General features: G+C 34.9%; 3 protein-coding genes and 1 long non-coding RNA gene across 4 annotated transcripts in view; 2 read left to right on the forward strand and 2 right to left on the reverse strand.

Moving 5' to 3' along the window:
- Positions 1 to 2,090, reverse strand: part of LOC130246141 (paramyosin-like) — a 28,573-nt gene extending 26,483 nt beyond the window's left edge. The window contains exons 1-6 of the mRNA XM_056479036.1: positions 2,085 to 2,090; positions 1,922 to 1,996; positions 1,750 to 1,821; positions 385 to 468; positions 214 to 300; positions 37 to 93 (exon numbers count right to left, since the gene is read on the reverse strand). Coding sequence (XP_056335011.1) covers positions 37 to 93; positions 214 to 300; positions 385 to 468; positions 1,750 to 1,821; positions 1,922 to 1,973 — 352 coding nt within the window. The 5' untranslated portion in view covers positions 1,974 to 1,996; positions 2,085 to 2,090. The remainder of the gene's footprint in view (positions 1 to 36; positions 94 to 213; positions 301 to 384; positions 469 to 1,749; positions 1,822 to 1,921; positions 1,997 to 2,084) is intronic.
- A 107-nt stretch (positions 2,091 to 2,197) lies between these two features.
- Positions 2,198 to 4,701, reverse strand: LOC130246161 (uncharacterized). Its single transcript, XR_008839394.1, has 3 exons — positions 4,611 to 4,701; positions 4,359 to 4,411; positions 2,198 to 2,237 (listed from the first exon to the last, which is right to left on the reverse strand). It is a non-coding gene; the product is annotated as an uncharacterized LOC130246161 (long non-coding RNA).
- A 5,358-nt stretch (positions 4,702 to 10,059) lies between these two features.
- Positions 10,060 to 16,358, forward strand: dhrs1 (dehydrogenase/reductase (SDR family) member 1). Its single transcript, XM_056479047.1, has 9 exons — positions 10,060 to 10,182; positions 12,807 to 12,950; positions 13,043 to 13,186; positions 13,424 to 13,503; positions 14,308 to 14,440; positions 14,592 to 14,735; positions 15,545 to 15,614; positions 15,743 to 15,823; positions 15,917 to 16,358. Exons 2-9 carry the CDS (start codon positions 12,807 to 12,809, stop codon positions 16,051 to 16,053), a joined length of 933 nt encoding a protein of 310 aa, XP_056335022.1. The 5' UTR covers positions 10,060 to 10,182; the 3' UTR covers positions 16,054 to 16,358.
- Positions 16,359 to 17,930: 1,572 nt separating this feature from the next.
- Positions 17,931 to 23,117, forward strand: homeza (homeobox and leucine zipper encoding a). The gene is made up of 2 exons (XM_056479065.1): positions 17,931 to 18,123; positions 20,294 to 23,117. The coding sequence occupies exon 2, from the start codon at positions 20,323 to 20,325 to the stop codon at positions 22,285 to 22,287; it is 1,965 nt and encodes a 654-aa protein (XP_056335040.1). The 5' UTR covers positions 17,931 to 18,123; positions 20,294 to 20,322; the 3' UTR covers positions 22,288 to 23,117.
- The last annotated feature ends 274 nt before the right edge of the window (positions 23,118 to 23,391 follow it).

Consider the following 23,391-nt stretch of genomic DNA (forward strand, 5'->3'; position numbering starts at 1 on the left):
TAAGGTAACACTTGCTCACATTTTCATTCTACACACCATTAAGAGCAATCGATATTGCTTCACTCTTAAAGGTGTCAGCACTTCTCTTTGAAACTAGATAACACAAAGAAATGAACAAACATGTAGTTCAAGTTCCTCTGTTTGAGAATTGAGCAATGGTTGAAAATGCAGTGTCAGTATGATATTGCTGCAGTCAAACTGGTGTAACTCTACCTGTGTGATTCAACAGTTCAACACTTGAAAATGCTCTCGTCATCTCTGCTAAGTCTTTCTCTGCTTCCATTTCACGCTTTACCAGTCCTGTTAATTTTTTTTTTTACAATTAACAGTGTGAATATGTTGAGAATTTCAATTGAGTGATAAAACAATATTGTTTTAACACACCTTCAATATTTGTGTCGTCTTTTCCAGTTTTCATTATCACTTCAATCTCTTGCAGTTCGACGAATTTCTGAAGAATCTTTAAGACTGAAAGGGTGGAACACAGAGGTGAAAGTCGTGAAACAGAGGTGAAAAGTGTGGTTTTATTTCAATAATCCTTTACAACATGTTACAAAATCAATTATATCCTATGATCTGTTAAAATTATTTATGCTGTTTGATCGATTGGTGTTCAACAAGTAAGGGATAATCAACACATTGGCACTGTGGCATTGACTCTACAACGTGAAGGCAAAGAACTCCCCCTCATGAAGTGGATTTTTCTGTGGTCATTTACCAAGTTATACACAAGTTCCTACCAGTATTGCTCTTTGTAGTGCAATATTCCACCAAATTTGGGTCATGTCAATTCAAAAATGAATGCTATAGCACATTTAACCCTTGTTTACTGTTCAAATTTGCCAACTTTTCATTATGTTGTTGGCTGTTTTTGCCCTACTGACTTTCATTATGACATTTTTTAATTATAGTGCTAGAGACATTTTACCTTGATATGTCTGAGAAAATCAAAATAAGCACCTCATCTCCAAGAACATAATAAGTGTATTTATGTACGTGCAATATAATTAGCTGTTTAACTCCATAGAACGCCATAAAAAAAACAAAAACCTTTTTTGCACAGGCCTATTTAAAGGTTTATTGGTGCAAACTGATGACCTTTTACCTCCTCACAACAAGGAAAATCACTAACAACCAAGAAAGCATGAGTGTCATGGCTTTGCAATGAAAAAATGTCATTATAGTGGAAGTTAATGGGGCAAAAACAGCCCCGAACATAACGAAAGGGTAGTCAATTTGAACAATACACAAGTGTTGACAAGTCTGTTCAAAGTGTCTACCCTTTTGATATGTTAGTGGCTGTTTTTTCCCCATTGACTTCCATTATAATGACATTTTTTATCTCAAAGCCTTGACACTATATAATCATGCATTCTTGATTGTTGGTGGTTTTCCCTGTTGGGAAGAGGTAAAATGTAAAATTTTTACTGTTGCTCATCAGTTGGCAGCATCAACCATTTAGATAGGCCTGTGCTAAAAAATTCTGGCTTTTTAATGGAGTTCTGTGAAGTAAAACAGCAGATTATAGAGCACGTGTATAAATATACTTACTATGCTTACTATGTTCTGAGAGCTGATTATTTTGATTTTAGCAGACGTTAGCAAATAGTAAATTAGCCCAGAGTGTTTTTTGAAGAGTTTCAAAGTATTTCCACAAAATATGTGTCAAAATATGATTTGTCACCAAAAATTATTTCATTTGCTGAAATTATAGAATTATTTATAATACAGCTGTCGATAATCACATACCATCCTTGGTGGATCCTGGACTATTTGAGGAGCTGACTTCATCATAAAGCTCATCCAACTGGATTTTAAGACCTGCAAACATTTCCACCATTTTATAATTATGACAAAAACTATCGTAACGGTAAGATTTTATACTCTGAGATGTGTGTAGATTGAAGATTTGTGGACTCACTGATAATATTATCTTTTGCTTCTTTGTAAAAATCCATACATTTAACCTTCATCTCATCAAGATCTTTCTGGAGGCCTAAAAAAGAACAAATGATCTACTGCAGATATAAGTTGAAATAAAAAAAAATCTAAAACAAATATTATAATAAACATAATTCACATACCAGAACAGTCCTTAGAAAGATCATGTAAATGGTATAAAAATGAACAGTCAATTTTAAATAGTATTATTAATTAAAACGCAAAATCACTAAAAGATAACCTAAAAATCATAAATGTACCTCTGTGGCTCTTTTGTCTTTTGTGGAATCCCTTGCCTAAAATGCAAAAAATAATTCATTTTAACCTAAAATGTAAATAAAAATATATTTGACATTTGGTCACCTTAAAATTATAAGGTTCTATCTGACATTTTTTGTCAAAATTAAGTTATTCACATATTCTTATTAAATGACAACTTATTTACGTTATGGGATGTTTTTATAAATTTTAAGACTTTTTATTTAAAAAACAAAAAAGGTTTTATCTACAAAGTCAAACTCTAGCTTGGCTCTATAAAGTTCTTTCTGTGAGCCAATCAGCATTTCGAATGCATGCACGAGGACCAATCAGAATCAGTTTTCTTTGTCACTTCACCAGATTGCTCCATTGACAGCGGGAAAGACCAGAAAGAAACACAAAATCAGAGTCGACTAAATAATGCCACACCACACAAAATTGAGAAGAAACCTGAAACTGAAAAGATGTGTGTGTGAATGTGATCATTTAGAAGCATTTTTTGACATTTTTTGAGATGAATTGTTCAATTTTAAATTGTTGAAAAACAAACAATTATTAAAAAACTAATAATATATTAAATGTGATTTTTTTTATTTGTGTATATATAGTCAGTGAAACATTTTTCAATGTTTATTAAACTTTGTCAAACAACTCATTTGATCATTGTCTGTTTTATTTTAATGTCTTTAAATTTGATATTAAGGGCAAATACTTAAATAATTCATGGTGCATATAATTCAATAAATATAATTCAATAATTCAAATAAAGCAAATAATTCAATAAATATGACCATATTAATTACATAAAATGACCATCTCCACTGAACAAAATATTTGGCACAGCCTTAATTAATTTGAACAAGAAAAAATATATTCATCCAAAAACATTAAATGAATGTTATAGAAAGCAAAAATGTAAGTTTCTCAAACATCAGAATATCGTTACAATACCATTTTTTATTTTTTTTTAATTAAATGAATAAGCAGACTGATTGAATTTCTTGAAAAGTATTGTTTCAATTAATGATCAGCCAGATAGAACCTTATAATTCCAGACAGAAAATGACTTTTTAGAATGAGATGCGTATCTGCATTTGCCCTGTTTTGTTTACCTCAATTTTTAAATTTAATTGAATTTTGATCATTTACATTTAGAGTACATTTAGGCTTTCTGTCATGTTAATGTATGAACGAGAACTGTTACACATATATTGTTGGCTATATGGAATGCAAAATCTTTGAAGCTCAATATCTCAAAATCATTAGAACCTTATAATTCCAAGGTGACGATTTGTATTATTACAAAAGATGGACGAATGCTGTTGTTTTTCCAAGAATACTAGAATAACATTTTCAACGTTTATGAATAATACAATTGAGTATTTTAACACCAAATTTGTATGATTTCTAAATAGTCAAGCACCACTGAAGACTGAAGTAATGGCCATCACAGGAATAATTAACATAAAAAAAATATTCAAATAGAAAAATGCTATTAAATTGTGAAAATATTTCACATTATTACTGTTATTTTTACTGAATTTTGGAACAAACATATAGGTTAGGTTAAGACATTTAAAAATTGCACCAAACAGTAATGTTGCAGTATAGACTAAATAACTAACTACATTAGAAATCATACTGCAGGTAGTCATGCAGTGCTCTGCATATATAAGTACACCCCGCACAAATCTCTCATTTAAATGAATATTTTCTATAGGAAGCTTTACAATATTATATTTGTGCATATACATTAGATTAGTCAGTACTGAAGCCAAATCTGCCAAAAACTTATGATAATGGTTCAAAAACTAGTACACCCAAATTTATGTTATAGAAAAATATTAAATACAAAAAATAGTAAAATGTAATTTTTTTGTAAAAACAAAATATATATACAATTTTGTTAAAATGTTGTAGTTTGTATTTTTTGCAATATTTTGCTTGAATTTAATTGTATTATCTTTCAATTTCTAAATATGTTCTGTGACTAAAATATGATTTTAATATACATATCTGTTAAATAAATCTGTTTTGTTCAAATGCACCAATATTTTACCCATATTCACTGAGAAATGAATCAAAATATTCAGTTTCAAAATGGGCTGTACTCATATGCCGAGCACTGTATGTAAAAAAATAAATAAAAATAAACCTACCATAAATGCTGGATCTTGTCCATCGCTCCAGTCTGCAGCTGCATTTACAGGACCTTTAAAAAAGTGTATTTGTCCTTGAGAGACAATGTTGGCTCAGCATGTCAAATATACACACTTTTATTAAAAAAATAATAATGTACAAATGCAAAAATGATATATACAGAAAAAAAATGTTTCTGTAGATTTGTTATACATAAATCTAAATAAAACATAAATCCATCACTCCTCTCATTAAAAAGAAGCTAATCTTACCACATTTTCCAGGTGTCAGCAGATAAACTGACATTAAGAAGAAACAAATCAGGAGTTTCTCTTTCCTCCCCATTACTGTGTGTGAAACAAACCTCACAGTAACACTGGAGCTCATGACATGCTTGTGTGCTTTATATATGACAAGCAAATCGGCCCGTTATTACCCAACTTTCACCTCTGTTAGCAGAAGAACACACTTAACTAGCAAAGCTCTTCTCATTAACTCCTTATATGATCGAAATAAAAAAGACTGGACAGAAGAATGACCAAAGCTAGAGTGACGAGATGTGGGACAACTGATAGAAATGTTTTTAGCCTTTGACATTTGCACTGTAGCTTATGAAAATCATATTCATTTGTAAATAAAACAGCAGAATTAAAATGCTGGCCAGAAATGTTAAGCTGTTTAATTTCATCTTGCTCTTGTTGCTTAATAAACAGTATATATATATTTAAATTATTGTTAGGAATTTATATAAAATCTTTTATAACGTCAGAAATGACTGAAGGTGTGGATACAGTGATTTTTTAGGCTGACTTTATTGCATGTGTATTTGCAAGAGATCTTAGAGAACATATACACTGGTCAAAAGTTTGGGATCAGTAGGATATTTAATGTTTTAATATAAGCTTCTCCTGCTCACCAAAGCTGCATTTATTTCATCAAAAATACAGTACAAATTGTAAAATTGTGAAATGTTTTTGCACTATAAAATAACTATTTAAAAGTAGCTTATAATTTAATTTAATAATTTATTCCAGTGATTTTAAAGATGAATTTTCAGCTTCATTACTCTGGTCTTCAGAATAACATGATCCTTCAGAAATCACTTTAATTATTATTATTATTATTATTAATAATAACAATATTATTATTATTAATGGTAATAGCAATAAAAGCAATAATGACTGGAGTCATCATTTTATTTGAAACTACATACAATAAATAATAAATAAATATATAATAAAAAAGTATTTAACAATAATTTTTTTTACATTTAATAAATGCCGTCTTGATGAACAACCTTATTTTATAAAAAAAAAAAAAAACATGAAAAAAAAAAAAAACCTGACCCCAAACTTTTGACCAGTAGTGTATATGTATGTATGTGTTTTTTAATTTGTACATTGTGAGTAGATTGCTCACAAAACATTCAACTCCCATCTAACCTGGTTAGTAATCTGGCTCTGTGCATTTAAAGCGCACGTAATTATTTTCCTAAATTTATTTATTTTTTGCCATTTGTGAAAAACTGTTTTTTTTTTCTTTTATTTTTTTGTTGTTGTTGTTTTTTTGTATTTGGATTGAGATATCTTTGGAAGAATCTCACGGAATTTTTACTGTATGTACAGAAGTAAAATGACTTTAGCTGCTTGTTCAAACTACTTATTTAAAATAAGTTGAAACAACCCAATTCCTTTTTTGGCTTTTTATGTTCAATCCACTTAAATTTGTAAAAAAAATAATCAAGTTAACTTAATCGATTGGTGTGGGGACAACATGAAGGTATTGTGTGGAACCCAGCATTTTTGGTTTTACAGTGTATGATGTATGAGACAAAGTTTGGACTTCAGAAGATATACTGCTAATCACTCTTTTACACTGTACCTTCGATTTACAACTGTCACCTCACTGTAGTACACTGACAGTGATCTTTTACAGCAGAAAAAAATTATACATTGCACAAGAGGAAAATATGTTTATGAGGCACACCCAGCCCGGAGCTTGGTGATAACATAGTGGTTTTTGTATGTGGCAAATGTCAATGACATGGTCACTTTTATTTGTAATGCAAATGCATCAAGAGTTGGAAGAAATCGTTGATGTTGGCTGATAACACTAAGAGTCATATTATATTGTTTAAGTATAAACTCTACTCAGTTTTATTATCATAAATGGATTCTAAATAATTCATATTATTAATGTTGCAATGCGAGCTTTATAACAAATTGGCAACAACAAGTGGAAAATAAATTAAATAATACCATTGCATAAGTGTTTACATCAGTGGGATGGCCGTTGAGCCTGTCTCATCCTTTCTGGGGACCCACATCTCAAAGAACCTGTCCTGGACCACCAACACCTCCAACCTGGTCAAGAAGGCTCACCAGCGCATCTTTTTCTTAAGGGAACTCAAGAAGAACCAGCTGTCTTCAGCCGGCTTGTTGAACGTCTACCGCTGCATAAATAGTGAGCATCCTCACCAACTGCATCACAGTCTGGTATAGAAGCTGCTCCGTTGTTGAGCGTAAGGCACTGCAGCGGGTTGTAAAAAACTGCCTAACACAATCACAGGGACCCCACTAATAGCCATTGAGGACATTCAGAAGAAACACTGTCTGAGTCAAGCACAGAGTATTCTTAAAGACTTCTCTCATCCTCAGCAGGATCTCAGCAGACTGAGGAACAGCTTTGTCCCAAAAGCGGTCCACTTTTTGAACTCTGCCCCCCACTGACTCTTTTGCCTCCCCTCATACACCCCCACACTCTCCTCATAACTAACACTACCCATAAACACTGCATTATTTATTATTTAATATTTGATTAAAATTACACATATTCATTGCACTACATTGCATTAATTCATCTTGAATTGCACATATCCATGGTACATATACACACACACACACACACATATATATATATTTATTTATTTATTTATTTTAATTATGTTCATATCTAGCTGCATACCTCTGATTATTAATAGCAACCTGTACATATATTCATCTATTGTAAATCTCTGTTCATAGTCAATATAACCTGTATATAATGTTCATAGTACATCTATCTGTAAATATCACCCATAGTTTTTCTGCACTTGCAGCTATTGCACTCCCGGTTAGACCTAAACTGCTTTTCATTGCCTTGTACTTGTGTAATGTGTAATGACAATAAAGTTTAATCTAATCTAATTCAAACAATAAAGTTTTTACTTTATTAAGTTAAGAGCTGTGAATAATAATGAGCTCTCTTTGTATTTCTTTGGCTCCCGCAAATCATGTCTTTAATACTCAAACACTATAATATATAATATATTACATATTAATCTTTAAAATTAAGATTTAATAAAAAAAAAATTAAAATTAATCTTTTTGCAATTATGTGTTGGTTGCCTCATAAAAATCATACACAAAAAAATTCAAAATATACACATTAACCTAACAAAAGATACAGTTAAACAACATGGTGCTGAATAAATGTATCATCTGTCTATCCAGAATTTTGCGTTCAGACAAGCTGTAAAACAGATAAGATGCTGTTTCACTGCATTACCCCAGAGCTAATGCCTGACCAGTTTTCAAAATAAGAATCCCACATACATATGAAATGTAATAATTTTTGTTAAACTTAGAAAATAAGGGGAAATATTATAATTGTTGTGAGCTCACTAGGAAATGTTGTGGCCAATCAAACACTGCTGGATAGTATATATTCATGATCCTGTGAGTAACGTCAGAGTCTGTGTATTATTCTGATTATTCTGTTTTTTAGTGGGATTTATGGGAGAAAGAGAAAACAATGGTATTTAAGTCTCATAGTATGTCATTTCCATGTCCAAAATCTTATTATTCAGCTATTATATTGCTTTTTTTTTTATTTTTATTTAATGACACCTTTAAGTCTTGTTGAGTGTGATCTAAATTGAATTGAATTGAATTGAATTGAATTGAATTGATCTGATAAACTTTTCACATCTGCATTGAGGGGTTTGACAGAATAATGTTCATTATTCATTAATTATTATTAATAACAAGTATTAACTATTTATTTATTATTATTACAACACTAACCTTTGGTAGATTCATATCAAATGGTGAGTACTGTGCACCTTAAAACACCTAAAATAAAGTGACTGGAAAATGGCTATGTGAATAAAAATAACAGTGATAAAATGATGCTTTGGACTTTGGTTTTTAAATTTTGTAATAGTGGTAACATCTAACTCTGCAGTGTGGCATTAAAGTAGAATGAAGAAGAATAGTAGAGTGCACAAAAAAGTCATTGCTGCAAGAACCTCTGGTGCACCATAATAATAAATTCAAGTAAAAAAGTATAGTAATTAGCAATAATTGGGAAGTTGTTTTGTTGTAGGGCCAGTGTCTCGGTTTTTTCTGCAACTTAATCAAAAGCCAAATACAGAAAATATTTAAATGTAAGCAGTGATTACAAATACTGAAATTACAGTAACTGAGTAGTTTATAAAATGTACACAAAACAGACAAAACATTGTATGCGTTACTAAAATGTGTATTATTACTTTACATTGAGTACATTTTTAGTGCAGTATCGGTACTTTTACTCTACTACTTTCTTTTAACCTGCAGTCACTACTTTATTTTTTTAATTTCAATTTTTCGTCTATTAAAATTGCACCTAATAGGCAAATAGCATCATACTGAACTACCTCAAGACATGGGCACTTTATGAATGCAGCAAACCATTTGGAAGCATTTAAAGTGTCCAAAAAAGTCCTTAAAATTTACATTCATTGAGCCAAAGACTGCATTTCACAGTCAGATAACTGATGCTTACTGTATACTATAGCATTAAACAATAACTAAATGCACTTCAGAATTTATGTTTACACATCCCTGCACAAATTACATGTAAACGCATCGACATTTAACAGCGTAATACTCAATAATCATTAATCTTGAGTACTTTTAAAAGAGCTAATTTTTACTCATCATTTCAGTAATATTTACAACAGATACTTTTACTCTACTCGCATTACATTTTTGGGCGAGCAATGGTACTTTTACTTGAGGATGATTTTTCAGTACTCCTTCCATCACTGAATGTAACTGCTTACAAGGGGCCAGGTGCAATAATTGCAACTGTGGTACTGAAACAGACCCTTAGTATCTGAAAAAGAGAAGGTGAAAGGTACCTGGATAACTACTATATTACAAAAAGTTTCCAAAAAAAAAGGATTACATTCAGGATACAGAACAGGATATTGGATGCAGCTCTTCTCTCTTCATCTGTCAATAAAAGTGGAAAAATCCTTTTGAAAAAGAATAATTCAAACGAGAAAATCAAAATGACTAAATATTAATAATGATAAACAGAATTTAACTGGTTTCAATGGTTAAGATGGTTGATGCATATGTTGGGTCAATAAACAAATCATAAAGGATTGCCTACCAAAACACACTGAAAACAATAATGGCTTGTTTTAATAGTTTTGTTTTTTAATTTGAGGGTTTATAATGTTTTTATTGTTGAAACCATTATAGCTTGCTATGGTTTCTATTATTATAGTCACGTTTATCTGAATGGTTAGTGTACACATTTAAAGGGAACAGTTTAGGATGCTGTACAAGTCGTATAGCATACTTAATGCTTTACAGCACAACAAATGTTTGAAATGTTTTAACAAGGTCCTGGATTTTCCATACGCAAGCTATTAGAAGTATTACGGGAAAGGGATGGCCATAAACAGGGATGTCTTATCTGCGTGTTATTTAAGTTAGCATTTCACCTCATTTGCCTCTTTCGGAGATTTCAGATCTAGGCGAAAGTTCCTGAAATACACATCAACCGACGTTTAACTGCAGTGTCCATCAGGTGCGTATCCCGTTTACATAAATGCATGTAAATAAATGGGTCGTTATAGCCAAATAGGGTTTATGATATTGGTGCCATACCTGTGACTGTGTAATAGACATTTCAGATGTAGGCAAAAGTTATTTAAATACAATTCCACGAGGGTATAACTACATGCAGCGTTCATCTTAAAGTGCGTATTGCGTTTGAGTAAATGAACGGTAGTAATGGCGAAGTGTGTTTCTAACTATCCCATTATACAAGACATGTCGAAGCTGTCAGACAAGTAACACAAGGTATTTACTGTATTTGAGCTGTTCGACGCTTTGGTTAATAACTGTGACGACGCATCAGTTTATCGGTTGTAATTAATGCATGAGACCACAGGGTGACGGACTTTCATTTCTCTCTGGTTGCCAGTTACTTGCTAGCTGAATCATTTCCACGAATCGGTTCATATGAACAGTTAGTTTAAAAGAACCGACCACAAAATGATTCCGTCGTTATGCCATCACGTAATTACGTCATTACGCGTTTATGACGTCTGAATGAGCATATTACAAAACCTTTCAATAAAGTCAAGGGAAAAAATGAATATTTCATGGATGAAAGTTTGGTCATTATCCCACAATTTTTTTTAAACAAACAAAATAAGAGAAGTTACATTTAAACCATGATGAAAGAAGTTAAAGTAGCTGATTAAAGAAATTACCTTGATTTATAGATGCTATCCAGACAAGTGTAATCTTAAAAGTGATAAATTATATTAACACCAACTGTTCTTTTTGCTTAGGTGAATCCTTAAACTTCTGTACATTTATTTTGGAATTGCCCTCCTTCATTGACATTTTGGTGTGATATTCTTGATTTTATAAAAGATTATGTGAAGGCAGATTTAGAATTTACATATAAGAATGTTATCTTTGGTTTCCATGAAAGTGAAAAGTAATACTTATTTCATAAACCTTATTTTTTTGGGGGCAAATTTCATATTCAGAAAAGCAAGTTTTGTAAGTGTAAAATTGAAATGAAAATGTATTTTCAGTGTATTGAAGGATTAACAAGCTTAAAAGCAATACAAACAAGAATTTTGATATATGACTTGGCACTTGTCGTGGACTAAATGACTGAAAACCTTGGATTGTTGTTGTTTGATAGAGGTTGATTTGTTGTTAATGTTTTTTTAAAGCATTCAATAAAAAAAAAAAGAAGAAATAGCACATTACGAAATCTGTTTACGCATAATTGCTACAGGGAGAAGTGAAGCTGAACTGTCCAAGCCCGTATATCTTTTAATGTATTCCTGTGATATTGTTTATATCTCCCCCTAGCCTTTTAAAGTTTCTTTACGTTTGTTGTACTTGACTTGCATTGTATTTCTTGACATTATTCAATAAAGAGTAAATAATAAATAAATAAATAAATAAATAAATAAATAAAAATAATTGCTACAAGGGACAAAAATAAATAGAATAAAATAATTGCTACACAAATAAAAAAGCAAACAATTCAACAAAACATAATAACTACAGAATGAACTATGGTTTTCTTACCTAGACTAATCCTAGTTTAACTATGGTATTTGTGGAAAACTCTGGTTAGTAGTCAGTCTGCCAAAAAAAAGGGTTTACTACACTTCTATTATAATAAAACCATAGTTAATTAATAAGGATAGAGAATCTGTATCATGTTTTATAAGATAAACTTGTGTTTTTTTGCCTTTATATCTCTTGGCTAAAAATTTTGTAATATTCTATTATTCGATAGCATCTGCATTGATAGTAGGGCTGCACGATATTGGAAAAATCTGACATTGCGATATTTTGTTTTTTTGCAATAAATATTGCAATATATAAACAATTTTACCAGATGACTTAAACTGCTATTCAGAAATAATGTATTCATTTACATCAATTGGAGGGCGGCGCAGTGGCGCTGTTGGTAGCAATGTCACCTCACAGCAAGAGTCTTCACTGTATAAATAACTCAAAGTAATTTTTTTATTAAAAGTACAAATGGTAAAATGTCTTGTGCCTGAACACTTTGAACGCTGTGAGGCCTTATATACACATGCAAATGAAAATTTCACTCCATTTTGGTTTAACTGCATTAACTACACAATTCTCATGTGTCCTAAATGGTTTATCCTGGTTAACTATAATCGTAACATTGCAGATCCTGCGATGTGACTATTGTGGATGTGCACATTGCAATATTGATACTAAAAAGATATATTGTGCAGCCCTAATTGATATCATTCAATAGAATATGATATTTGAACAAAATACAACCCTTGACCCAGCTGTGATAGGCTAAACATTATTGTGTAAAACTTCATTCTAGTCCTCAATTTTTAATTTCACATGTTAGATGATTGCAAATTGGTCAAGCAAATGGCCTCTGAAGTTTAAAACAGCATAATATTAGACTGTAAATAAAATTTACCAGACAGCAAATGCACAAAGTGTGACTTTTAGGACAGGATCCATATCTGGTAACTGTTTTCAATCTATTGGGTCAGTGAGTGATTCATTTTCGAATTAATCAATTTAAATCGTTCTGTGGGCCAGTTCAAAGCTGTAATTTACAAGAACCACTTCATAAATTGGACATAGCCATTACTGTTATCGGTCTGTGTTTGCCAGATGGCGCTATCAGGATGGATTTGTGTGGTGACTGGTGCTTCCAGAGGAATTGGAAGAGGTATTGCGCTTCAGTTATCTGAAGCTGGTGCCACTGTATACATTACTGGTCGACAGGAGAAAACTCTGAAGCAGACAGCAGCTGAGGTTTGGAAACTGGCTACTGCTTGTACCATTGTTTTTTTTTTTTCATTGTTTATGATATTGCTTTCATTGTTCTTTTATTTTAATGACGACAGGTGGCAGAGCGAGGTGGCCGGTGTCTCCCAGTGGTTTGTGACTCATCTAAAGAGGAGGACATCAAGGAGCTGTTCGAACGTGTTGAGCGCGAGCAAAATGGCAGGCTTGACATCTTGGTGAACAACGCCTATGCTGGTGTACAGGTCAGTTTACGATTATAGTACTATCATTGCAAATTGTACACTGCAAAACAGGGAACAATCAGCAATCGCAAGGCACATTCACATATTCAAATAAGTAAAAATAAAAGTTCTTCAAACTAAACGACAACAATGAGGGTGTGCAGATCAGTTCCAGATAACAATCGATCTAATGTTGCATTGTTTTGGATTTTAAGAACTTTCGTAGCTGAATGCTTGATGTTTTTATATCTGTGCTAGGCTATTTTGGACAACATTAGCAAGAAGTTCTGGGAGGTGGATCCAGGTATTTGGGACACCATCAACAACACTGGACTCAGGTGCAGTAGTGGAAGAATATGAATGAATAATTCTGAATAAGTTCGAAAAGATTTTGTCAATTACTTAAGATTGCGTTCACACTGCAAGCATTAGCATTCAATTCTGATTTATTACGCAGATCCAGTTGCTTTGTTTTGTTTGGCTGTTCACATAATTGTTTAATTGGAAGTGGCTTAGATGGAAAACAACAGATTTGTGTCATAATTTCTTGCATTTTCCAGTCATTCACAAGCTCAAAATCACTACTGGTTGTAAAATTATTAAAAAGTTTTTTAATGTCTCTTAAACTCAGAAGGGCTGTATTTATTTGATAGAAATACTGTGAATTATTATTGTGAAATATTACAATTTATTACTATTTTAAATGAATATTTTCTGTGGTAGTAATACAAGTTTAACATTAATAGTAATCAAAAACATCTTTCTGACAACAAACTTGAATGTGACTTTAGTTGCTTGAGTTTTTGAACAAGCAAAATGTAGTCGTACAGCGCTGTGAAAAGGGGTAATAAGACTTTAAAAAAGGAGCGATTGCTCCATATTTAAAATTTCTGTGCGATTACGCTGATCACAGTTTAGAAAGCTTGAACTTCGCAACGCAGCGACATGCAAAACTTTTCGCATAAGCTTGCGTTTCTGGTCTGCCGCATGCATACTAATAGAAGTCTATAGTGCGAAAAGTGCAGTGGGACTGTAGCTTAAGACAACTTAAATACTGTACTACATACAATTTTTATTTAGTTGCCAATTTATTTATTTTCACAGTAGGGACGTCATAGATTCTTGTCACTGTGTTTTTACAGGGGTCACTACTTCTGTTCAGTTTATGCTGCTAGGCTGATGGTGGCTCAGGGCAAGGGTTTGATTGTGGTCATATCATCCATGGGTGGTCTGCGCTATATCTTTAATGTGCCTTATGGTGTCGGCAAAGCTGCAGTGAGTCACAGCATTACATAATCTATGTTTGCAGTGCTTTACGGTTATCAAATATGAAGTCACATTATTTCAGTTGAACACAACTGTCACCACTCCTCTTTTACATTTCTTTTTTGTAAACATTTTGCTTAGATTTTCTTTTTTCCTTTAGTGTGACAGAATGGCAGCAGACATGGGAATCGAACTGAAAAAGAGAGGCGTTGCTTCTGTAAGCCTCTGGCCAGGAGCAGTTCAAACTGAGACAATTAAACAGTATATGTCTCAAGATGAAGGACCTCCAGGTTTTGATTCCAAAGTAAGCAGTCATTAATCACACTTTCACAGACTTTCAACCAGCTTTTAATTGTTACAGTGCTGGTAGAATGTAAATTAAAATGGACCAGGAATTTAGCAAATGTCCACCAGGTGATACAAAATATGCCGTCTGCAAAACTACAGAGTTTACTTTGCCATTTTTGTATCACCCACATATATGTAAAATTGGTTTAAAGACAGGAAACGAGATGCAGCTGACAAAGTTGTTGTATCTGAAATGTCACTGTAACAATTACTGTGAAAGTAGATTTATCAATGAAAACTGCATATTTTCTGTACTGTGTAAACAGCATTTGGTAAAAAAAAATACAAATGTTTTACCTGTGCATGGTAGTTTACACTGAACAGTGTTATACACAGATTTTCTTTGCTGTGTTCTCTCTTTATTTCTCAAAACCTTTACTACAGTGCTGCGGATACTTAAAGGAATACTTCATAAAAAATTAAAGATTCTGCCGTGATTTATGGACCCTTGACTTGTTCCAAACCAGTCTGAAACAAACTCTGAACAAGTCTTTTGACACCTTTGAGTTTTTAAAACTCAATTTTTAAATTAAAATGTTTGGACGAACCATCCCTTTAATTGGGAAACTCACTCCTGCTAAATGTATACTTTTTCAGTTAATCTGGAATAAATTGATACCACAACAGGGTGGTATTTGACTGTTCAAGTCTATTCAATAAGTGCAAACTGGGAGTGACCTTTAACAACACCATGCCTAAGGCATTTTAGTATAAGGTGTAAACAAGCCACTCATTTTATATTTCTATACAATCTGTCTTTCTCAGTTCAAGGATGTTTTCACTAATGGTGAGACGACTGAGCTTAGTGGACGATGCATAGTTGAGCTGGCAAAAGGTTGGATATTATTGCTGTTTTTGTAATATTTAATGAGAACAAAGTTAACGGTCATGAAATTACCTTAATAATCTAATAGATGAAATGTGAACTGCTTATGAATGTGTTACCTTTTTTGTGACAAACAGATAAAGGTCTGATGTCAATGACTGGACAAGTGTTGATGACCTGTGAACTGGCCCGGCGCTATGGATTGAAGGATGTTGATGGTATGATTCTTATGACAAAAGATACATAATGTAGATAAAAGTGATCCAAAATAAAACTGTACACTGTATTAAATGAGCTCTTTCTCTGTTCAGGTCGCAGTATTGTGGATTACACCTCTCTGAAGTTTGCCATTTCCCAGATACCCTATGTGTCCTGGCTATCCATTTTTACTCCTTCATTTATCAGAGTGCCTCGGTCCTTACTGAGTCTTGGCAGTGGCGATTTCTAACATGTATCAGTGCAGAGAGTGCCTGTTTTTTTTTTTTTTTCCTTTTTGTTTAATCTTCTCTTTGCTTCATTCAAATTAAGTTGTTTTTAAATATGATATAATGTTCAACTTTACAAAGGGATTAGTACTGGTTAAAATGCCATTTATTTCCCATTTTTTCAGCGCACTGCTATCACAACTCGCTGTTTTCCGAAATGAAAAAAGTATCATGCATTTTAATATTTACTCCATTTAACTTACAATAGAATGAAGTACTAAATGTGTACTTGCTAAACAAGTTATTGCAATAAACTCTCAATATTTAATTAGTTTTTTGTTTTGTGTTTGTCATTCAAATCAATCTTTCATGTGCAATTGTAAACAGACATGTAATAAATTGCATAAAGACTATTCAGCTGATCATAACCATGGGAAAAACAGCTTAGAGGTTGTCCTGGACACTTGTGTCTTTTTCCTGGTCATATAAAATGCAGTATAAAACAGCCAAAATAAACTCAGTCCGAATGACCAGGACTTTTATCTACAGTTATAGGTATAGTTCATCCAAAATGAAAAGCAATTGAATCACTCATAGAATGAAGATTACTTTTTCTTTAGTAGAACACTAAAGAAGATTTTAGCTCTGTATAGGTTGTAATAAATCCACAACTACGTACCATTAAGGTGAACAACACGTATGGTTCCCTCTTCATTGTCACTTTATAAGTCCTCAATCTAATATTCAGAAGGTATGTGTATTACTATAAGTTTGTTTTGCTTCTATATTTTGACACTCAGTGTCGGTAGCTGTTGACTGATATTTTATGAATCACTAAAGGCCCACGGTTTAATTTAAAAAGCTTATTAAAGGGATAGTTCACCCAAAAATGAAAATCCTATGATCATTTGGTCACACTCCACTTGTTTCAAAACTCTTTGAGTTTCTTTCTTCTGTTAAGCACAAAGGAAGATATTTAAAGAATGATGGAAAGCTGTAGCCATTGTACCACCAAGTATTTATAAAATGTTTTGCTCATATGGATGCCAATGGCTGCTGGTTTCCAACATTTTTTAGAATATACTGTTTTATGTTCAACAGAGCGCCACAGTGGCACAATGGGTGGTACGATCACCTCACAGCAAGAAGGTCGCTGGTTCGAGCCCTGGCTGGGTCAGTTGGCATTTCTGTGTGGTGTTTGCATGTTCTCCCCATGTTCGCGTGGGTTTTCTTCGGGTGCTCTGGTTTCCCCAAAGTCTAAAGACATGCGCTAATGGTGAATTGAAAAGCTAAATTGGCCGTAGTGTATGTGTGTGAATGCAAGAGTGTATGGGTGTTTCCCATTGTTAAGTTGCGGCTGGAAGTGCATCCGCTGTGTAAAACATATGCTGGATAAGTTGGCGGTTCATTCCACTGTAGCGACCCCAGATTAATAAAGGTACTAAGCCGAAAAGAAAACGAACAAATGTTCAACAGAGGAAAGAAATTCTTAAAAGAGCCACAAGTGTTAGTAATCTATAAGGAAATTCTTATTTCCTTGGTGAACTATCCCTTTAACTATTCAACCGAACCAATGACAAAAGTCACCGCAGTATTGCCTGAGGAAGAGTAACTTAACGTCAAATATTCATTTTGGGTTTAACGTTTTTGTTGTTGCTGTTTTACATTTGTGGAAGAAATACCTTTCCTGAACTCAAATGTTCATAAAGTTACTCATCAAACTATCTCTTACACGTCTATTCAAAGAATAATGATATTCAATCACCCTTACCTGGAGACTCCTAAAACTTATCATGTGGCACAATTCTTATGGTAATCACATCCTAGATGGGAAGTGCATTCACGGGGCCAAGTTTCAGCTGTGCTCCTCCTCCCATCCCTCTCCTTCCCGGATTGGACCTGCACGTCCACGGCACCGTCATTACACGAGAAAGAGGGGGCTGGTCCGAGAGTTTCCTGATCCTCTCCGTCTAGCCTCGGTCTGACCGGACAGGCGAAAAACACTTTGGGATTTCCAGAACAAAAGCGACAACGGACAATACAGACCAGCTGAAGTGGCGTCTCCACAAACAACCCTGAGAGAAATTCAAGCGGTGAGTTGTTTCACGCGAACTGCTGTAGTTTACACTCGTGAAGTTTTTAAAGAGGAGCCAAAACGGGTTAAATGCTCTCGAAGCTTGTTATTTTGGTACTGAAACCACGCGAGGGGTCAGACTATATTGTCGTGCTTCGCATCGTGTTCACGTTATTTGAACCGTTTGTTTGAATGAGGAACGTGTGTAAATTTAACGAGATTCAACGGGAACGCGCGGTTGAAGTGGGACGACGGGAGTTTGTTTATGTGCGTTACTGAAGCGTGAGCGGATCCTGCGCCACAAAAGGGCTCGTTTACAAGAATTGTTTTGGCATAATCCCCGTGTTTATTATTCATTCATTCGCTTATAATGGCTCTTACACCTGCTTACTATTTGTTGGATAACCACGCACTGTAATGACCTCATCTCACATCTTACGACCTGCGTCAAAAGTTCCCTACATAAGCTGATTATAATAGAGGCCACGTACAAACATCGGGCACTGACGTAATTTTAAACTAGTCTAACCAAGTTTTTTAGGGAGTAAACTGGATTTATAGATTTCTAAGTGTGTATAGGAATGAAACTAGGTTTATGTCAAATTAAATGACAATTAATGATGAATAATTAAAAATGACTTGTATAACAGAAGTCATGAATAATAAAAGTAACACAATATTTTCCCTAGATAATTAACTTGTTAATTAACCACTAAAATATAAATGATAGGACTAGTAAACAACATGGTGACAGAAGCTTCCCTATCTTTAGGGGACTTTACGCATAGTCGAGTCATTCCAAGTTGTTCCAAGTCATCATCTGATAAATGAGCTCACCACAGGCGGTCGGAAATTTGTCCTGTCAAGTTCACCTCTAACTTGTTTTGAAGATGACTGGCCTGCTCGTTGCTTGTAGTGGTAAATTGCCTAATATTGGCAAAGCCTTTCCAAGCTGGATTGCCTAAGACTATGCTTGCGTAGACTATTGGCAAAGTTTGTTTCTGTGGTTCACAGTTCAGCTCCGTTTTAGACTCAATGAAGTCATAGGATGCTGCTTGGACAAGCTAAAATTCAAGATACTGTCGTTGATTTACAAATTGATAACTATAAGGAGTTAAGGTGTTATAGTAAGTACAAGAAATTTCATTACAATTAGATTTTAAAGTAAAAAAAACATAAACACATGCTCAGTATGAGATGATGTACGTCTGCATTGAAGATTGTAATGTGTTCGGTAGACAAACTGCAAAACCGGCAAACAAATGAGCTTGACAAATTGCACTAACTTTTGTTGCCTTTATTTAACTGAGACGCTTACTATCTCTTGGCCATCTGTTGGAAGGTTAAACGAACTCTACATGGTTCTAGTGAGTTAAGCAAACGGGGGAAGTGGACCATTACGTGCTCTGGAAAGGGGCAAGGGAGTTGTGAAGGGCAGGGCCCCCATCTCTTTTTTGCCCAAGTCCACCAAAGTGGGGGTTGGGTGTGCATTGGTGTAGAGTATACGACAGGCTTTAATAAAAGGCTAATGTGTGGAAGAGAACGGGCAGGGGGAAGGGGTGACATCTGTCCTTCTTTCAACTTTAGAGAGGAAAGTCAATGGCTGGACTATAGCGTTGACCGTAAAGTCCCAGTTTAATGACTTTCAGGGAGTTTGATGAACAGCATTTCTTGAAAGTCATGCATGAGTTATTGTGAGTTCCTGGATAGGCATCAATATTGTCAGATGTTCAGCACTTGCGTTTCAAGAATCTTGAAAGTGAGCAGAACAAATTCTGTTGTAGATTTGACCATTCAAAGACTGGACGGAACCCCACCCGTTTACCCCCTCCCCACAGCACCATCATAGCACCCATCAGCCAGCAACAGTCCACCAACCCCCAGCATTCCAACCTCTTCACCCCTCGCAAATCCAGCTTACAAACAACGAACAGGATTTTAACGGTTACTAAAAAACAACTGTCCAAACGCCAATTTCTTTTAAATGGCATGATGTACATGCCATAATCATGATGCTGCTAATGAGGACAAATGCATTTTTTTTCACAGCTTGGGCCTTGAAAGATTTTATTTTCCAATTGTTTAATTTGCTGAACTGATTAGCGTTCACAGTTTAACACGCATCTTCAAACAAATCTTTCAGTTGCTTGATTTTAACTTCTGTGTTGTTTTCTTTGTAATTTTTTCAGTCTGTGGCAATAGAGGTGTGACATCTCTGATGGCGACGCACAGTGTCCATGACCTGAAAATTATCTCTCCAAGAGGGGTAGCAGCAAAAAGGCAAGATGGAACCTTCACCAGTCCAAGGCAGCAAAAATCACCATACCACCACAATTCTGATAGAAAAGAACATGCAAGTGCCTCCAATCACAAACCAAGAGAGAGCAATGGCAGCACTGCAGCAAGCTTTAGCACTAACAATAACTCCGTAGTATGTCTTCCTTTGGTGTCTGAAGGACTGAAGCTAGTGTGGACACAGTCTGATCAAACACGTGAGCTGGATAGCATTCCTGAACTTGTTCAGGCCTTTAACATCTTTCCCTACCCAACATCTCAAGAGGTCAGCACCCTTGCACGTGTCTGCTCTCTTCCGCTTGATAAAATCAAAGTATGGTTCATGGTACAACGCATCAAGTATGGAATCAGCTGGGCTTCAGAGGACATTGAAGAGACACGGCTCAAGCTGGCCAGGCCAGAGCAAAAGACTGAGAGTGAACATAAAGAGAGCAGTACAAAGAGGAAAAATGATGGAAAGGATTTTAAAGAGGTAGAAGATCATGTAGAAGATCTAGCACAAAGTCCACAAATGCCTCGCAAAAGACCTAAAACTGAAAGTACAGAACCAGCAAAGCTCTCTCCTGCCCCTTCACGTTTCCGTTCGTCACTCCCTCCACCTCAAGATTCATACTACTACCGACAACCAGTAGAAATACCTGAGACACCTCAAGCAGCTACCCCCCCTACAGCTACAGAGTCTCCAGTTGTATCTGAGCAGCCACGGCATAGCCGCTACAAAAAGTCCAAAGCCCAGTTAACTGCTCTGCGTAAGAGTTTTCTACAGGAGAACTGGCCTGATGAGACTGAGCTTCAGCGCTTACAAGATGAGACAAGCCTAACTCGTAATGAGATCCGAAAATGGTTTAGTGACAGTCGCTACCAGCTACGAAATGGTAGGGGGTTGCAAATGTCCCTCCCTGCTACTCAAGGAGAAAAAGATGATCCCAACTGCTGCCTATCACCACAGTCTCAGGAGGCTCAACCACTTTCTCTTACCACTAAAAAGCAAACTACACAGCACGCTGACAACAAAGGCAAGGAAAAGACTTGTGTCAAAGCATCGCGAAGGAATCGGCCAAAGAACTCCCAGTTTTTCCAGCTTTTCCTGTCTAACACACTTGAGTCATTTGAAGAAGGAACAATAAGAGTGGATGAGGAGAAATGTTCAGAAGAAAGCGAGACACAGAACAATGATGAAGTTGCAAGTGAACAGGAAAGTGAGGGACGTTGTGTGGTAACACCAGAGCCAGTAGCACCCACTTCCTCCTCCTCTTCTCCATCCATTACACCATCCAAGAAACAAACAGCTAGGTCATCAAAATCAGCACGCAAAGCAAACTCTTTGAATACCTCCTTAAACCCCCCAGACAACTCATCTCCTTCTTCAGTATTAACAGTGGCTGGACGACCAAGGAAAACAAAGGAGCAACTGACCATCCTGAAGGAGTACTTCCAGCACTGCCCATGGCCAAAAAGTGCCGAATACACAGAGGTAGTGGAACTAACATCTTTGCCTCGTGCTGATGTTATCCAGTGGTTTGGGGACACTCGTTACGCAGTAAAAAATGGCCATGTACGTTGGGTGCATGCTGACGTACGTGAGCAAGTGCTTGCTGAGATAGCATTGTTACAAAGTGGAGCTGCCGATGCCAGTGGAACACCAGGAAGTGAAGGCAGCAGGAAACGTAAGTCACAAGGGAACAGCACACCAAAAACACAAAAGTCTGCAACAGATTCTGTAGACGTCAGTCCATTGGAGCTGTATTTTCGACAGACAGGACCACTGCAAGAGAAAGACCTTGACAATCTCTGCCGAAAGTCAAAAATGAGTTACCAACAGGTGCGAGACTGGTTTGCATCTAAAGACAGTACAACACTGGACACAGAGCTCACTGTTGTTGATTGATTAATATAAAAAAGAAAACTATTTGTGCTCATGTCTGTTAATCTGCTGTGCGTCCTGTAATAAGGCAAGGTTGTTTTGAAGACACAGTATAAATTATCTTCATTCAATATCCTCTGTCCTTTGTTAAAAAATAGCATGTGAAGTATTTTCTTTAATACCCATTAAATATTTTGTTACTTTTGTTAACTTGTCCAACAGGCGATTATTGATAATTCAAAATGTACTTTTGGTCATTTTAAACTATTCAACCACATTAACTACTAAGTATTGTGATTCTATGGGAGTCATATGTACACTGGCTGTTCCTCCAATTCTTTTGATTGTGTTGTTGGTATTACTGTTTAGAGCCTTAATTGCTGCTGCTTAGAACTGATATGATACTCAGATTTTTTCTCTTTTTTTCAGGAACTTTGGCTTGGTTATCTATTAGGTACTGTAGTGTAATTGTTTGGACCAGTAGCGATGCAAGATTGTTTTTTTTTTTTTTGTCTATTTTTTTAGTTTAAATCTTAGAAGATTTATATGGCACTGTATATTGATACCCTCTCAAAATAATTAACCTAAATTTACGATATATATATATAACCTGCCCCATTACCTTTCTTTATCATTCCGCACTTAAGAGTTATGTGGATCAATTTCTCTGATTTTGCTACTTCATAATGAAAAAGCATTTCAATTTGAAGACATCCACTACAGATCTGCTTTGTATCCAGTGAAAAGACAACAAAAGCCATGGTTTTTGTGAAATCTTGTGCCTTATTGTCTGTAAATTTGTGTTTCAGGCAATCGAAACAGTGCATTGGAATAAAATGACAAATTATGTTTGACCCACTATTGCATTTGTCCAGTTAACCTCTTAACACTATACAAAATTAAATGTGCCAAATAAGCCACATTCCATTAGGAAAATGCGGTATGATATGACTCCAACTCTAAATCACTTAGGGCAGGGGTGTTCAAACTAGGTCCAGAAGGGCCAGTGTCCTGCAGATTTTAGCTTCAATTTGCCTCAACACACCTGCATGGATGTTTTTAGAAAGCCTAGTGAGGGCTTGATGAGCTAGGCCAGGTGTCTGATGGGGTTGAAACTAAACTTTGCAG

Source organism: Danio aesculapii, chromosome 2 (genome assembly GCF_903798145.1).
Source record: "Danio aesculapii chromosome 2, fDanAes4.1, whole genome shotgun sequence".
In the NCBI taxonomy this organism is placed as follows: domain Eukaryota; kingdom Metazoa; phylum Chordata; class Actinopteri; order Cypriniformes; family Danionidae; genus Danio; species Danio aesculapii.

Excerpts from the sequence above, each read along its gene's own strand:
- homeza (XM_056479065.1), top strand. The coding sequence starts at position 20,323 with ATGGCGACGCACAGTGTCCATGACCTGAAAATTATCTCTCCAAGAGGG.
- dhrs1 (XM_056479047.1), top strand. The coding sequence starts at position 12,807 with ATGGCGCTATCAGGATGGATTTGTGTGGTGACTGGTGCTTCCAGAGGA. Across the intron at positions 12,951-13,042 it reads TGAAGCAGACAGCAGCTGAG|GTGGCAGAGCGAGGTGGCCG; the intron begins GTTTGGAAACTG and ends TAATGACGACAG. Across the intron at positions 13,187-13,423 it reads ACGCCTATGCTGGTGTACAG|GCTATTTTGGACAACATTAG; the intron begins GTCAGTTTACGA and ends TATCTGTGCTAG.